The sequence below is a fragment of the Amblyomma mixtum genome, chromosome 6 (assembly GCF_055824585.1).
Source record: "Amblyomma mixtum isolate Tamu chromosome 6, ASM5582458v1, whole genome shotgun sequence".
NCBI classification, from domain to species: Eukaryota; Metazoa; Arthropoda; class Arachnida; order Ixodida; family Ixodidae; genus Amblyomma; species Amblyomma mixtum.
In genome coordinates this window covers 156,328,383-156,345,189 of record NC_143017.1, presented here as the reverse complement: position 1 = coordinate 156,345,189, position 16,807 = coordinate 156,328,383, and the positions used below count along the sequence as shown (strand labels likewise).

The following is a 16,807-nucleotide window of genomic DNA, read 5'->3' as shown; positions in this document are numbered from 1 at the left end:
ATCACAGCCAGCCACGTGCGAAAGGTAACCGGCACATCCGGACGCGCTGTTTCGGAGCACATCTGCGAATGTGACCCGCATTCGGCGCTCTAACGCCGAAGAGTCACTCGACTTAACCAGCTCCAGAGTTGTGCTCCGCTAAGCCTACGCGGAGCCGCGCGGTCCGCCGTCGTTTCATTAAGTCTACTGAGCCGGAGCGGGCCTACTTTGGCTGTCACGGAGGAATTATTGGCCGCGGCCGGCAGCTCCGCACACGTGTATAATACAAAAGAAGGGTGGGTGGCGACGGGTGTTTTGGTCCAAGTGACGTCGGTTGGCTGGAAATCCTCGGCCAAGTGGGGCTGCCAGTGGTTCGCATTACGAAGATTTGTCACGAGCGTGCCCCGAATTCGAATGGTGCTTTCGTGCGAGAAGTTGCTCCCTGTCGCGCTTGGTGCGTCCGCAGTCGTTTTCATTCTCCTCGTTCTACCGGAAGCTAATTGACTGATTTTTTTTAACACTAGACTCATATGTAGTTTCTGCGTTACTTAAATAACGCAGGTTCGGAAGATCACATTTGGCCTTATTAAAAGGTAATGCGGCATGCCGGTTGTTTTTATGCGTAGCATATTGCAATCACTCAGTTCAGCCCTTGGGCGCGGCCGGGCAGCCACCAAACCACGTGACGTGACGTCACGTGACGTCACGACAGCCGGAGGAAAAACCGTAGGTAAAGATGATGGCGATTCTTGGTGACATTTGCAAACACAGTAAACAAGAAAAAAAATGAAAAAAAGGAAAAAAGAAAAAAGAATGACAAAAAAGAACAGTTGAGCATGGTGGTGGTTGCCACCGCCCCGTTTCAAAGGGGGCGCTCCTATCCATCCATCCATCCATACGTCACGGAGGAAAAGCTACTGAGAAAATCGAGTGCCGCCAAGCAATACCTCGCGCAAAAAGACCGCGCAATATGCAACGCATTCTTGGCTTAACCAAGCTAAGCCTGGGCATCTTTTTTTTCTAGAGGCGCAATACTGATTTCTTTTTGTCACTTTTTGAAGGAAAGATACGTTCGCAGCCGCCTTCAGGAGAATGAGACCAGCGGACAATTCTCGTGCGACTGTTTACACGGAAAGTGGTTTTTGTGCTGGCTAAGCAACGATGGCTGGCATAGTTAAAGGGAGATTTTATTGTTCTCAGTAAAAATTCTTAGTAAGGAAGCTGTTCGGGCGAGCTTACCGTTTTGCCTTTAAAGTTGGTGAAAAATGGTGAAACCGTAACACATTATGCTGCTGCACGCCTCTCAAAAACTTTTCCGGGTCTATATATCTGGTGCCTGTTTTTGGACTCTTAAACGTTGAATAAATTAAAAAATGGTATCAAATTATCATGCACGATATGATTGTGCTGTTGAAATTTGAAGTACCGAGGAAATTCTTTATACCGTAGCACGAAGAATACCGCCGTCACAATCGTCGTAATCATCGCCATCATCATCATTAACGTGACTCTGATGATGTTGGCAGTTATATTGAAAAACATGTTATCTTCTCTAAAATCTCTCCAGGCGTTCGAGACGAAATTGCGCTCGTACGATGAGTGAGTTTCCTCAATAGTTTTCTTGTTTTGATTAAGTCGAAGAGAAACGCAATAAGCATTGATCGCCTATTCCGATTGATCGTTTCGTAATTATTTCATTGTTACAGAATTTTTTCTGCGCAGTCAAGAGCAACAGCAACAGTGACAACAGGAGCTACTGCTGAGCGCTGGTCTTAAATCACGCACAGACAAGACTTTTACCGCCGTTGCCCTGTTATACCAGCACAAGGTTGCAACACAGCAGTTACACATTACACTTTGAAGCAACGACACGCTTCGACGGATATTCGAGATGCCCGTTGTTTTGAAGACTGGTGCAATCCGAAGTCCTGATCGAAGACTCAAGAACTTGGAACAAAAGCGACTGCAAGGATCCTCTCCTTTGTTGATGTCACTCGAACTGAGCTGAACATCAGGCCGTGGGGAAACGCAGGAAAAAGCAATTCCTGCCGTAGTCGTGGTGTGCTGTAACCAGAACCCGGCAATACCAGACTGAAATTTGAACTCTTGCACTTTAAACCAGAGAACAACTTCTAACCTTTCCTGCCATGTTAAAGGGCAACTCTGCGTACTTTTTTTACATTTTGAATTAATGGCCTTGTTATAATTGTAACTGTCTCTTCTTGTTTCATATAATTGTTTTACAATTTCATGAAAAAAATATTAAAGTAACAAAAAATAGAAAACACGAAGTCAAGCCTTGCACATTTTCGTTCGTCTCATCGAAGGAGGAGCGGGTCTTAACTGGCTGAGCAGATAGATAGCTAGATAGATGGAGATCGATAGAGAGCAGATAAATAGATGATCAGATAGTGCTTGTGGCGTAGCAAAGGCAGGGTTGTCGGCAGAAAACATCCTGACACTCTGATGCCCTGCGTATCATGTACGATGCAGAATGCAAAAATGTGAATAGTTTTTGTTCGCTCTTGAAAAGTTCGACAGTTCTTCACAAACAGCATTTCCCAAGCAGCATTTTCCATTTCCCAGCATTTCACAAACAGCATATTTATCGAAGCAAGGTCGAATTGTCAGCCATCAGAGATGTATGGGCGTGTCGAAAGAACACTCATTGCAAAGCTTCCCTTAACGCCATAAAACCTAATCTTTGAACGTGTGTACTGCTACATCGGCAGGTGTTGAAACTGTAAAAAAAAATGTGCTGGTTTATTTTATGCGCTTGAGTGAGTGCGCACCTTTCTATCGTTCTCGGATGTTCGAGAATTTGGTCGTTTTATGTATACTGTAAGTACATTTTTCTTAAAAATATAGGGGCCTATTACATTTATGCAGTTTACAGGCCAGTAATGGAAAGATGGCGAAAACAAATGTCTTTCGCCCAATGTTCTCACTGTCTGGGCAGTATTGCAGGGTTAAATCAGATCACGAAATGGGCAACTCTGAAACAAATTTAGGTAGAAAAAAGGAAACCACACAGCTGTGAACGTCACCATTGATTTTCACAGCAGAGTGGTGATAATACAGTAAATGTTTCGTGAACAAGCGCGAACCTTAAAAAGCTCCCAGCTACGCCCTTTCCTTAGCAGAGTGCCCCGGAATTTACTCCCTCCCCCCTTTATGTACTCCCCCCTCCTTTATTTTTCGATTTTAGTTTGACTTCTTTTTGAGTCCTTTCTCCTCCACTCGACTCTTTAGGTGTCGTTCGTTTCCCCGGCCGCACAGGCAGGCATCAAAGCTGTAGCGTTATTTTTGTTCACAACCCATGAGTGAAATAACGCCGATTCTTTCTTTTAAGAAGTTCAGTGTCTATAAGACACTGAACTTCTGAAAAAAAACTTCAACTCTAAAAAATATTTGTATCTTCCCTCGAGGTGTATTCATCTCTATTCCATGACCACATGTGTTTTTGTTTCACACTCATTTTTTTTTAGAAAATAGTCTGCACTTTTGTTTTGATATTTTTCTATCTCAAAACTCCGTCTACAGCTCACAGTAGCCTACCGGCACTTTTTAAACGACTGACAAGATATCTATTTTTTTCCCGTGTTAAATAGCCTTCTCTCTTTCTGTCTCGTTTTCATACCCTGTGCAGCAAGTCTCCATGATTTGCAGTTAGGTTCTTGTCTCGTTTTTTCTTTCAGTAAAGCGGCTTGTATTGTTTGCTTGTTTACTCAAAACGCCACAGGTGCCCAGCGCTCCACAAAGAAGCGCAGATCCGGTCCACAGTACGCCTTCAGCGCCAAAAGCGCGGACCATTCCGTCGAGTGTGGCGTGAAGCGATAACGGCTAATGCGCTGGAGGCCCCAATCATTCGAGAGGAGCTGGAACCACGACTTTCGCGAAGCTGAACTCGGGAAGGTGCGTCCAGGCGGGGGATGTCATGACGGTTAAGGACGACGAGGGAATTGGAACGAAGCAAGGAAGTTGTGAAATATCGGTCGATATGGTCGACCTTTGGGAACAGAAAAACTAAAATACAGAGAGATACCAAAGCCACCAATAAAATAAAATACAATAAAATAAAATAAAATAAAATAAAATAAAATAGCGTGGTGCTACAGTTGCTTAAGAAGAGGAATAAAATTGCTGTCGCAGGCCGCCTTGTTATGGCTATACGGCGAAAATGTCTGTCCGTTTGAGAACCTGAGCGGTTTTCGGAGTTAAGTAGGACCAATTTCGACAAAAAAATAATGACGGAATATCGGGCACGATAGTAGTTGAAGAGTGAGCAATATTCGTATAATAAGTAGTCATTCGTAGTTAGCTTTTATGGTGCAATGTGGTGGAATCGTTTTCAGTAAGGTTCAAAATCCCTGTTCGCGGAAGAGGAAATACGATGATTTGATCTTACGAAAGCGAAGCCGTTTTACCAGCTCAGCATAGTCTGGATGAAAGTCAGAGTGAGCTTTCACTGCAGTTTTATTGACAGTCAGCAAAAAATTCAGAGTAGAGCCTATTCTTTCTTTTTTTTTCGGCTGCGTGGAGCAGCTCGAACAGCCGTGCACCACCGATGCCGAAAGCTGAGTTGGCAGTTGTGGCAAGAAAATATCTCGCGCTGCAAAAACAAAAAAAAAGCTTTTACGTTTTTTTTTAAAACATTTTCTGTTATTTGCTTTGATGAGTATTTTTCTTCGCAACTCCAAGAACTGCCCATTAGAGTCGGCGTAATAACTTAGAAGCGTGATCAGTGATATACGATAGTCATGGCTTGTCACTGGTTTCTGGAAAGGTAGAGAGAGCGAACGTCTTTAATGGAACACCAAGTCCGGAGTGCCAGGATAGCTGTGGCGTGTCTAACCAGAGTTCCACGGTAAATGCGGAGAATGTGAACCGATTTAGTGTGTCTGTTCATGCGCGAAATAGGGTGGTTTCGAGCTGATATTTGAGCCAGAGATTGAGTGAAAGTAGTTTGAATGTGTGGGCAATCAAAGAGTGTATGAACTTTGTCATCGTATGCCGCGCAGTGCTTGTAGCGGAGATGGCCGTAGTTGTCTTGAATGTAGAGAATGTAGCAGTCGGTGTCGGTGAGGAGGAAAGTAGAGAGCTAACGGGCGAATAGTAAATAATGAAGAAGAAGGCACACTGAAGACCAAAGAGCACAGCTAATGAAGTAGAGGTGCTGATCAGACAGATACACATGGTGAGGAGACTTTAAGAATTCTTCTCAAACGCAAAGCGACAGTCAAAGGTAGTAGTGACCGTCTCCTGTAGCACTGCCTTAAGGTAAATAGTACGTATGCTGGTACATTGATTCTAATAAAACTAATTTAGGATGCATGAGATTTAGTTAACAGCCGGCGCGGTGGCTGAGTGGTTATTGTGCTCGGCTGCTGACCCGAAAGACGCAGGTTCCATCCTGGCCGCGGCGGTCGCATTTCGATGGAAGCGAAATGCTAGAGGCCCGTGTACTGTGCGATGTCAGTGCGCGTTAAAAAAACCCAGGTGGCTGAAATTATCAGGAGCCCTCCACTACGGCATACCTCATAGCCTGAGTCGGTTTGGGACTTTAAACCCCATAAACCAAGCCGTAGTTAGATAACAGTCGTGCCACATAATTTTAAGAGCAACTTGGGGACATAATAAGTGTTATAAAGGAAATACGATCATGCAGACAAACTAAAAAAATATCGATGGATTTTTGGTACCCTAAAGCTTTTCTTTCCCGGTTGAAAATTACCACAGGATGTCGTTCCATTTTACGAAAAAATGACCCTTTTCTAAAGACAAGATGGTTTTCGTACAGACATCGCGTTTTTCTTAGCACGCGTAATAAACGGCTGCTGTTTTTGCGACAGGACCGGCTCTATCCTGGCTACGTAAGTTTTGTACAGATGTTCTGTCATGACAACAGGAAACTCTGAAGCCACAGGGGAAGCTGTAGTAACAACAGTAATTTCTCTTATCACGAAAGATTTGTGTCTTAGTACACTACAACTTTTTTTCTACAAGGAAAAAAAAAAGTTATTATATTTTGAAACTGCGATGCGCTACGTGTACCAGCACTGGTTGTGACAGCCTTTGGGTTGGTTTCAACCAGCCGAGGCTCATAAACGCGCAGTCAAAATGCATTTGGGCAGGTACGTTTTTGTATTTTATTTTCCTCGCATCAAAATACTGCCGTTGCGGTGAATGCCCTACCTCGTGTTCAACTGAAAACTACCATGGTCGCTCTATCACTCCTTTCAAAGACAAGGTTCACATCCAGGTGCCCCTCTGTATTCGCGACGACGCAAGCACATTTTTATTTAACGAGACTCCACTCCATGTTGTTACTGCTTTCTTCCCGTGATCTTGTTTCTCTTTAATTTCCAAGCGCTGATGTGGTCGTCATTGTGCTGACTTTCTTACGTGCTTCTCTGACTATATGAAGACTGAATGACTCAAGCTGAGCTCGACGCTGATGTCAACGGTTTTTCGAGCTCGTTTTAACTCGCGTTCATTTCTTTCAAGTCTGGCTCTGTTTCGCTTATCCTTGTTGAGCTGTCCCGAGAGCTCTTCTCCGCCGAGCTTTCCTTGATGGTCTGAGCACCGCTCAGCTGCGCTCGCATTCGTCATCATTAGGATGGCTGGCGGATGTGGCCTCCGTGGCAGCCACTGGCTGTTATCCTTGCGAAAACCGGAAAAGGAATGCCTTGAGGTTCGTATCTTTGCACGTGTACAGTAAAAGAACGCTTCTTTGTTTATTTAACACACCATCTAAGCCGCTTTTGCGACTGTATAGAGAAGTTTAAAAAGAAAATGCCACAGACATTTGCAGAGAGGCGAAGATATGAGTGGAGAATTGAAAAGAATTGAAAGCAAGACGTCGCTTTTTCCTAGAGCAGATAAATGTACAGGATAAACTACATTGTATTCGTACTGCAGAAAACCGATGAATATATAAACCAGAAGAGAGGATAAACATACGACTCCACGTTGTTTCGCTGTTCGCAGCTGACTTGAGCGCTGTTCTTCAAAAAGTAGTGGAGTAGATCATAAATGACACGGCTTGCTTTCCTAATAACGGGCTTTAAATATTTTCTGTGTTCCATAGCAGATAAAAATGCACAGAGTAAACTAGTGCGGCGCATCATATAAGTTTTTCATGCAACAACCCCATCTTAGAAAGCACAGAGAAAACGATGAGACGTTTTAAAGATGTGAAATTTACTGCTTCCATATCCTTATTTATTTGGTCATACTGTTAACCCTCAAAAGAGGGTCGTTACAGGGAGGGAACAAAAACAAATACACTTCATAAGCACTTCAATGAGCAATCATGAGTCAGAGTTCAATATTTGTGCACCATTTCTCAAAAACATATCAACACCTAGCTCAAATTGTTGCACGTTAGCACTCTCCACAACATCTCTTGGCAATTTGTTCCACATTTCAATTACATCAGGGAAGAAGGAATACCGGTACACATCCGTACGTGTGTTAATAGGCTGTAGTACCCTGCTGTGGTTTTTTTCGGGAACCACGTTTTAGAGGCGCTTTCAAATAATGTTCTTTATTTATTTTTAATGCCTCTTGCATTATCTGGAAAAAAAGTTTGAGTCGATGTTTTATTCTTCTAGTTTCCAGCGTTTCCAATTCACACTGCTGCATCATCTTTGTAACCGAGTCAGTACGGCGATACTTGGAACATATAAAACGTGCTGAAATCCGCTGTATTCTTTCTACCTTCTTTTTTAAGCATTTTTGGTGGGGGCTCCACACAGCATTCGCATATTCCAGAACTGGTCGTATAAACGTTTTGTAGGCGACTAACTTAATTTCTCTAGTCGCGTTTGGAAGTTTTCTCCTAAGAAAGCAAAGCTTCTGATAGGCTTTTGAATAGATATTCTCAATGTGAATACGCCAGTCTAAATTATGCGTCACTGTCACCCCCAAGTATCGGAAACTCTGTACCTCGACCAAGGTATTTTCTCCAATATTATACTCAAATCTGATCACTTTCTGTTTTTTAGTTACGTGAGTGTATGTAGATTTTTTGTAGTTAATTACCATGCCTCATCTTTGGCACCACGAGTTTAATGATTGCAGGCATTTATTTAGTTTAATCTGATCTTCCGCGCAGGCTACACGCGTGTAAATTAGACAATCATCGGCGAATAGTTTAATCCAGTCGCCCCCAAAAAAAGAAACCATTCGTTGAACTAATCTCACGCGGAGTTGTAAGTGTCGCGATTACGTAAAAAAAAAAGCGGAAAACGGTTGTGTGGCGTGTAAGAAATTTTTTATTTATGCTAGATTTTAGAAGTATAAAATGTCGTGCGAAAAAAAAAGTATTGAACCAGCATTAGTTTCAGGGCATGTTCTCCTCTCATTTCTGTTCGAAGAAACTGACGACCGAAGAAAGCTTTTGTTTCTGCCCTTCTTACCTTGCTACTTGCACGGCTAAAATACAGTGCTAGGTCAGCAACAACGTGGCGTAAGCCCAAAGAAACCAAGAGAGAAGGGTTTTCGCGTAATTTATCATTGATACAGGGTTATCCAATTCAACCGGATTTATATCGTTGCTGGGAAAGAAAAAATTCGCAAAATAAATGATTAAAATGTGGAAGCTCACTTAACAACAGTGTTTGCTGGTGACGGTGGAGCTATTTGGCAGCGCCAGATAAATTATGGCTTATGCTTTGTGGATTTATAAATTATGGCTTTGCGGCGTGGTTTTCGGCGCTTCAGTTCGCTTTGCACTTTCCACAGCACTTCTCGGAGCGTGTGAGTAGTAATACAGAGGCAGATATGCCACTATAAGGAGAATGTTGCACGCTAAGACCGCGCCTTATAACTTATCCGCAATCTGGCCGGTTTTTTATCCTTTACATCTAGCTTTGCCACAGCAAAGATATAATTGCAGTGAAGACAGAGTGTCAGGCAAAACAAATACGAGCGGTTGCTCTTGAGCAACGCGATAGATGAAATAAATAAATAAATAAATAAATAAATAAATAAATAAATAAATAAATAAATAAATAAATAAATAAATAAATAAATAAATACTTTACGTCATGCGATGTACTGACACATCGGTGACCGCTCTCGCTGAATGCCAGATACAAATAAAAGATGTTTTGTTCAAACTCGTTCTGAGCTTCCATTTCCCTCCTTTTGTCTTCTCTTGGGCACAGCTATCGTCAGAGAACAACTGGAGAAAGGGCCTGCTTATGCGAGATGAGCGCAGACGTATGAGACGAAACCATTTAAAATGCAAGAATAGCGTTCCAGCAGTCCCATTGCTTTGCCGCCGGGCATTATCACCTGAAATGACCGAGGGCGTATTGCAGAAGGGGGTAGATGACTAAATGAAGGTCCATTATTTCCTAGCCGTCCAATACGCTTTTCTCGATTATACTGGGATACTGTTGCATACATTTTGCAGTTCTCCAAGTAAGTTCTAATCCGTGAGCATTGCTTATTTTTTGAATATGTACGTAAGAGACGTCAGCACAGCTTCCTGATCCTGGATCAGTAAGAAACCTAGAGACTTCGAGTGTTCAGCGCGCACTGTGGTTGAAATTACATGGAGGTAAATATCAGTTCGGCTTCAAATGTGAAAATTTCATTTTATTCCAGAAAAGCAACGTCAAATCAAGAAATCAAGAAAAATCAGGAAACGGCTTAGGTTCATTAAAAACAAAATTCAGAGCGCTGGATTCGGTGAAGCACTCAGTGTAGCCGGAACGATCGGTTAACAACGCATGTAGTATTAGTAACCTTGTGCGAAACCTGTCAATAAATTAGTGAACGAATAGGTGGGGAAGAGGGATAAGCACTTCACCTCTCGTCTTCATCAGGCATCTCGCCACTGTTTCGAAATTTTATTTCTCGGATTGCTAGCTTTCTGTTTTTTTTTTGTTTTGACATAAAAAGGCACTGGAGCAGCGGACATCTAATTAAGGCTGTTGGGTACACGTGAGAATATATGGCGGAAAAAGCTCGTTCTCAGAGGCTGCTGATCCGCCTTCGTCCCACGCTCATTTGCGCAGCGATCACTTGATCAAAGAGGCGTGCCACGTGTTGCCATGGTACGTCTGCAAAAACACGCAAAAAAAGAGAGTCGACCTTCTCTTTACCGCGCCGGAGCAGAGTAAGCCAAACGAGCGAAGCAGCCGGCCGGTGGACGCTAATGAGCGCGTGAGAGCTCGTCAGGTGTACGCACGTTCTCCTCGTCGGGCTCCTTCATGGCGTGGTCAGCCGTGCGCGGTTCTTCGCCGGAGGAGAGGTTCCCTTCGCTTCCCCCGGCGCTGCTGCCGAGGCGCACCTCTTTGCGCACCTTGTAGGCGCGGAAGGTAGCCTGGATCTTGGTGGCAGCCGCCCGCGCCTCCGCGTCCTCGTCCGGCCGCTGCTGCTGCTGCTGCTCGTCCTCCTCCGCGGGCTCGTGGTCTGCGCAGAGGGATAGAAGGAAAGAAGAGAAAATTCATTGCCAGTCTAATATTGTCGCCTAGTGTAGAAGGAAAAAAAAAAGCTTTCCGTGAAGGAGCTCGTGTTACAGAAAAGCCAGCGTATTTGTCCTTGACCGTGAGCGAAAAATCTACGAAAAATCCGCAGCTCAGCGTCCTGGTAGGCAGATGGGAAACGTACACCCCCCGTCAAAAGTATACAGCCCAAGGGGTTTGCTTGTGAGGCCTACAGTCTGCCTCGTTATGCATCCTCAGCGACCGTAATCTCTCGAAAGAGGAATGGCTATACGTCCTTAATTCTCCCAAGCTTTGGACTGTTATACACGCTAGGGAGTTCCGTTGAACAGCTTAGAAGCAAACCTCTTGGGCTGTATACTTTTGACGGGGGCTGTGCGTCATGTGACCTTATGGGGTCTTCACGACCTACCCACCATATTGTAAGTAAACTGCCCGACGTGGCAGGTGGCAGTTAAATTAATGATCAGTCTCGAAGGGTCGCTCGGGAGGAACAACCTAGGTCGCGCAAGTCCCGCCGCTGGCAGCACCTGCCATCGCAGGGCAGAGGCGCATCGCTTAACCGCTGTACCACTGCGCCAGAAGTGGTTTTTATGCGAAGCATATTGCTAGAGCTACCACTCACGCCGTCGCCGTGGGACCCCACGTGACACCGTGACGTCACACCACGTGACACCGTGACGTCACACCACGGGACACCGTGGCGTCACACCACGTGACATCGGATGAGAGCCGGCCTCCACCTCGCGCCGTCGCCGTGGGACCCCTAGCCGTCACGCCACGTGACACCGTGACGTCACACCACGTGACATCGGATGAGAGAGCCGGCCTCCACCTCGCGCCGTCGCCGTGGGACCCCTAGCCGTCACACCCGCGCATTTAGAACGCGCGTTCACACTCGGTGTAGGTGAAACGCTCGCTCCACCGGGCAGGCAGACGCGGCTTCCGTGGCAATCCAGGCGCTCACCCAACGCGCGTCTCGGGGTTAGTCGGCGTTCCGCTGTAGCCATGCCGTTGTCTTCCCCCACGACGAAGGCTTCTAGTGGTTGTATTAAAATGACCAAGTATTCAACCAAGGAAAGCCATGTATTACCAAGCCTAGCCACTAATATGCTTCGCATTCCCCAGGCTTAGCCAAGCTGAGCCTCAGCAATTTTTTTTCTTTATTGCATGGAAGAACTTCCGTAAAAAGGGGGAAAACTCAATCAAACTGGTTCGCGTCTCAAGTTACCGGACTACTTAATACGAGCCCGCCATAGCCCTAACTCAACACTGCATCCCCATCAAAACATCAAAATTCAGGGAGGCACACACATGCATCTAGGCACGGCAGCCAGCTTGGAGGTTCTTCGCGTGCAAGATAGTAGTAGTAGTAGTAGTAGTAGTAGTAGTAGAAGACGTTTATTCGGCCAAAATTTACAGGCCGAGCATGTCGACCGCCAGGGCGACCAGAAGTCGCTGTTCTTCCTCCCATTCAGCGCCAAGCCAGTCGAGCCAGGTGGTGATGGATAAAGAAGGTGGGGGGTAGGAACCCGACTACTGAGCAGCCGGGCAATAGAAGAGGCAATGGCAACATACACTCCTCACCAAAGCACACTGCTCACGAAACACAGATTTGGACGATCTTGGTGGCTCGGAATGTCTGTCCATCATACGGCTTTTCCAAAGACTGAATAGTCCCATCAACACAAACAGATCATAAGGCACAACAGAGTTTTTGCCAACAGGCAGAAATCTAATAGTGTATGGTGTAATTTCAATGACCTTCTTAAGAGTTCGTTGTAGTATGTCCCAAAAGAACATGGCATCACGGCACAGGATGAAGCAATGATCAATTGCCGCAGGCACGTTACACAGTGCCAGAAGTGGTATGAGGGCTCCTATGGATCTATGAACGTTAAGTAGAGAATCACAAATTCCGCATGTGTGGGCATTGACCCATCAACGTTATAGCGTCATACCCTTAACGCGGAGCTTAAATGTGCCCGCCTTGTTTTTTTTTTTTTTTTTTTGCACTCGCAGCTGTCCCGAGGACTTTTGAGGTGAAAGCGTAACATGTCGAGGTACATCACAACTAAAAAGCAACTCGCGCATAAATAATTGGGCATTGTGCGAATGCACCGGCATTCGTGTATTAATGTAAAACGTTCGTCCATATTAAGTACGAGAACTATATCGCTAGTGCCGATACTAGACACCAATAAATGAGCGCCGTAATATACACTTCAAATATTCGGAACAATTGACTCGATTTTTGAACGAGTCTCCATATATAATGTGTGGAATGTGGATAAAGCATGATAACAATATGGCACTCATTGTACACAATGGAATATTCGCCGACACCTCACTGTTGATGTAGGAATTCATAGGGACACCTAACTACATTATGTGTTGGCACTGGGATTACATTAGCAGGTGTTGATAACTTTGCCAAAAGTGACGTCACTTTTGGCCTGGTGACGTCACTTCCCTCAAGCCAATCAGCCAGATTAGCTTCCGACGACACATTTTCTTTCCGATAAATTCCCTGAAGCAATTGCATTAAAACTGCCGCATTCATCTGGTGTGCAGTGGTTATGCTATTCAGGTCTGCAGTATGCATGCTAAACATAAAGGATTAAAAAGGGGAGTAATCTGTCCTCTAGCGCACTCCCTTTTATAAAAGGGAGAGAACGGCGCTAGAGAACGGATTACTCTCTTTTTATCTCAATTTTATCTCCTTTGTTGTTTAACTTATATGTGAATGACATATGTGACCATGTGAAATCATCCACCATATTCCTTTACGCCGATGACACTTTACTAGTCTCAAGCAACCCTGATTTTTCATATGCCCTGGCTAACCTCCAGGAGGACGCTATTAAAGTTAGTGATTGTTTTGCCTCAAATTTAATACAAATAAATAACACCAAATCCAGACTAGTCTGTTTTCGTAACCCGCATAAAGATGTACCAAGTGCAGGTTCCATATATTTACACACCTCATACTGCTCTTTGTGTTCTTGTCAACCTATAATTAGCGTCCCGTCGGTTAAGTATCTTGGTATATACATAGACAGTGATTTGGCATGGAATACTCAGATGGCTCACATTTGTAAGAAACTCAGAAGTGTTGCATGCTTGTTGTTTAATTTGCGAACTATGATGCCATTTTCTGTGAGAAAATTAGTCGCCCAGGCTCTGGGGTACAGTGTCTTGAGATACGGTATGTGTTGTTTTTTTAACTGCTCTTTCACATGGAAATGCCGTGTTAATAGGATTTTGAAAAACATTGCTACAAACGTTCTCTACTTGCCGCAGGAAAATCTGCCCAACAGTGTCTTTACCGCAGCCGGTTTGCCTTCTTTTGACAATCTTTTTAAACAAATTCTAGTACTGAAATATTTTTGGAATAGCGCATACAGACACATAAATACGTAACCGGTACCGTTGAGACATGTTCCTCGCTATCATAAACCGAGAGTGCGCACTCACTACGGCAAAGCAACTAGAAAATATTACGTGCCAGCTATCTTGAACGAATTACCGGATGATTTATTTTCTTTAACCACCCGCAAAAAACTGCGTGTTGCTGTTCAAGCGTTAGAGAATCTTTAACATGTACTAAAATCTTATCAGTGCTTTTTCATTCTTTCCGTGCCAAAATTTTTGTGTTCTTCATGTTTACGTCTTTTAATTTTCTTTTGCCTCTGATGGAGCTCTGATGTAGCGCGAAGATTGCCGCGGCTGCCGGTTGTCGCCGCACAAGCCCACTTGTGGCTTCGGCGCTTCCGTTTCTTTGTATGTTCAGATTATGCTGAATAAAGATTATTATTATTATTATTATTATTATTATTATTATTATTATTATTATTATTATTATTATTATTATTATTATTATTATTATTATTATTATTATTATTATTATTATTATTATTATTATTATTATTATTATTATTATTATTATTATTATTATTATTATTATTATTATTATTACTCCCATATAGGTGTCTTCGTGCTTGTAGTGTATAGTCGGAGCTCTGGGTTGTCGTGCGATGCAAGGAAGCTTCGCCCATTGGGCCGTGTCTATAAAATAACAAATAAATAAAAAGAAATCACTAAATGCGGCGATAGAGCCCTCGTGCTGTGAAAGAGCCCGTGTGAATATGTTGAAAATGCTGCTTTGAGTGAACAGACTGATGCTTGAAATATGGTTTTGTAGTACTGTGATTGTGCCGGCACTATCTAATATTCACCTCGCAGCATTGAGCACCACGATGCTTGATGTTTACAGTCTGCCGTGCAGAAACGAAAGTAGGAAGAATGGATAGAAAAATAGTTTTGAAAAATATGGTGCATAAAATAAGCCGGTAGTGTATATGGAATGAACCGGAAGCAGCTTTCGAGCATTTGCGAACTGCTCATTCACGCATTTAATAACTTGTTTCTAAACATGACATGTCCGGTGCAGTATATAGTAATACCGAGTTGGAACAGAACTGGCTCCATACTGAAGCAGCCAGTATGAACGCACTGTGCTTCTTGATATGAACGCAGGAGAAAACCTCTATCATGTTGTAAATAAAATACCTTGAACCTCGGCCAACCTATGGGCCCTCACATAAACGCACGAAGCTACTACAAATAGATCAAAATTACGCTGCTTTTGAGATCATGTTTGTCTTCCTTCAGCATGACTTGTACTTGTAAAGCGCCTGATTTTTTTTTCTTTAATGTTTCCACACCGTTTCATTTTCTTTTCGCTCCAATACACGTAATATTTCTTTATATGTTTCGTTCCGTTGTGGCCTGAATCCGATCTTTTAAACAGGGTACCCTCCTTCGTCTCTAAGTTTTTTTTTATCACTCCAATCATCATTTTCAGAATGGCAAACGATGCATGCACCTATGCTATAGAAAACTCTAGAACGTTAAAGTGACGATTTATTACTTTGCTGCTGTTATTTACATCTGTAATAAAGCTTTGTGCACTAACTCGATGTACCATCTTGGACGTTAACGCTGTACCAAAGTCCATAGCGTCTGTTTTTTTTTTTTTTTTTTTCTAGCGAACACCTTGCACAACCTCTGAGAACAAAGGCAGCCAACCGCATTTATACTTCGGGGCAAATACAATGTTATGATCTTTCTTCTTATCCCAAACTTGGTCTCCGTCCACCCACCAAAAGAAGCCAGACCAGTGCCAGACAACACGAACTAAACGCGAAGCCACCCGGAGACAGGGCCGGGCAAAGTCGGCCACACCGGTCAATAAAGGGCGACTCTCCGCTTGCTGGTCTTCATTGTGGGAGCAGCTGATAAAGTTGCCAAGAAAGGAAGGAAGCGGACATTCATTAAACGACGTCGCGTCGTTTGTCACGGAGCCTCTTGGGTCCTCCCCAGTCCACTCACACCCTTTCCTTGCAGGCGTGGTGTCGCAGCGCCCTCAAGTGTCCACTGCATTATGAAGAACCGCAGCCACAGGCGAGGTTCCGGGCCCAGCAGCCGTCGTGTTGGCTGGCATTGAGTGGTGGCGGCTGCGGTCCCTGATGTATGCGCGGCGTTTACGGCGAACGCCCAGCTCTTTGTGGGCCGCGCACCCCTGAGGGCGTTAATAGTGCCGCAATACTGTGATAAGAAGCGTACGCGATTCAGTAAAGATTGCGATGTCGTGCCCGGAAGGCTTTGTCAGCGAATAGTTTTTTGCTCCTACCTTGTCATTTGGAAGGGGAAGCATATAAAAGAAAAAAAAAAACTGACGTGAGCGCTGATGCATGTCGCTTCATTTTGTGGGGATTTCGTGAGTATGATTAATGACAAAAAGGCACGTGTTCATTATGTGCGTTCTTTATTTTTTACTGTGACAGCTGTTATAACTTTGGGTAAGCCATTAAAGGGCAACTGCAGCACTTCTTTGAGAATTTCGCGATATTCAAGAATTCAAATCTATATCGACTGTAGGTCAAGCATGCCAAGTGTTTTTGCACTAGAATTTAAAATGGTGACGTAATCGACGATTGAATTTTGCGCTTCTTCTCAATGCACCAGAGGAGTGCAGAGAAATCCAGCGTGACGTCGCGGAAGGTATGATTTCAAATTACCGCTGTCGTCAGCCACATCCTGCCTGACTCGTTAGACGCTGCCAAACAACTCTCGGCAGGGTTTGCATTCGGTGGCGTTGGTTTTTTTCCTTCAAAGCAGGCGTTTGTGCGTTGGAAATGTACCGATACCTTCGATGCCGTCACCATGCGCCCCCCAATTGGCGTTGTGCGCTGCGGAGAAGCTTGAAGGGCGTCCAGATTTTAATCGGCGATTACTTCACTACTTCAAGTACTAGCCCAAAAAGACCGCTCGCTTTACCTGCACGTTTCACACATTCGATCCTC

At 44.1% G+C, this 16,807-nt stretch overlaps 1 protein-coding gene across 2 annotated transcripts in view; it reads right to left on the bottom strand.

The window, feature by feature from the left end:
• Positions 1–16,807, bottom strand: part of igl (IQ calmodulin-binding domain containing protein igloo) — a 190,448-nt gene that overhangs the window by 19,294 nt on the left and 154,347 nt on the right. For both annotated transcript variants that reach the window (XM_089549836.1, XM_089549837.1), the window contains one exon: positions 10,184–10,407. In XM_089549836.1, the coding sequence (XP_089405962.1) occupies positions 10,184–10,407 (224 nt within the window). The remainder of the gene's footprint in view (positions 1–10,183; positions 10,408–16,807) is intronic.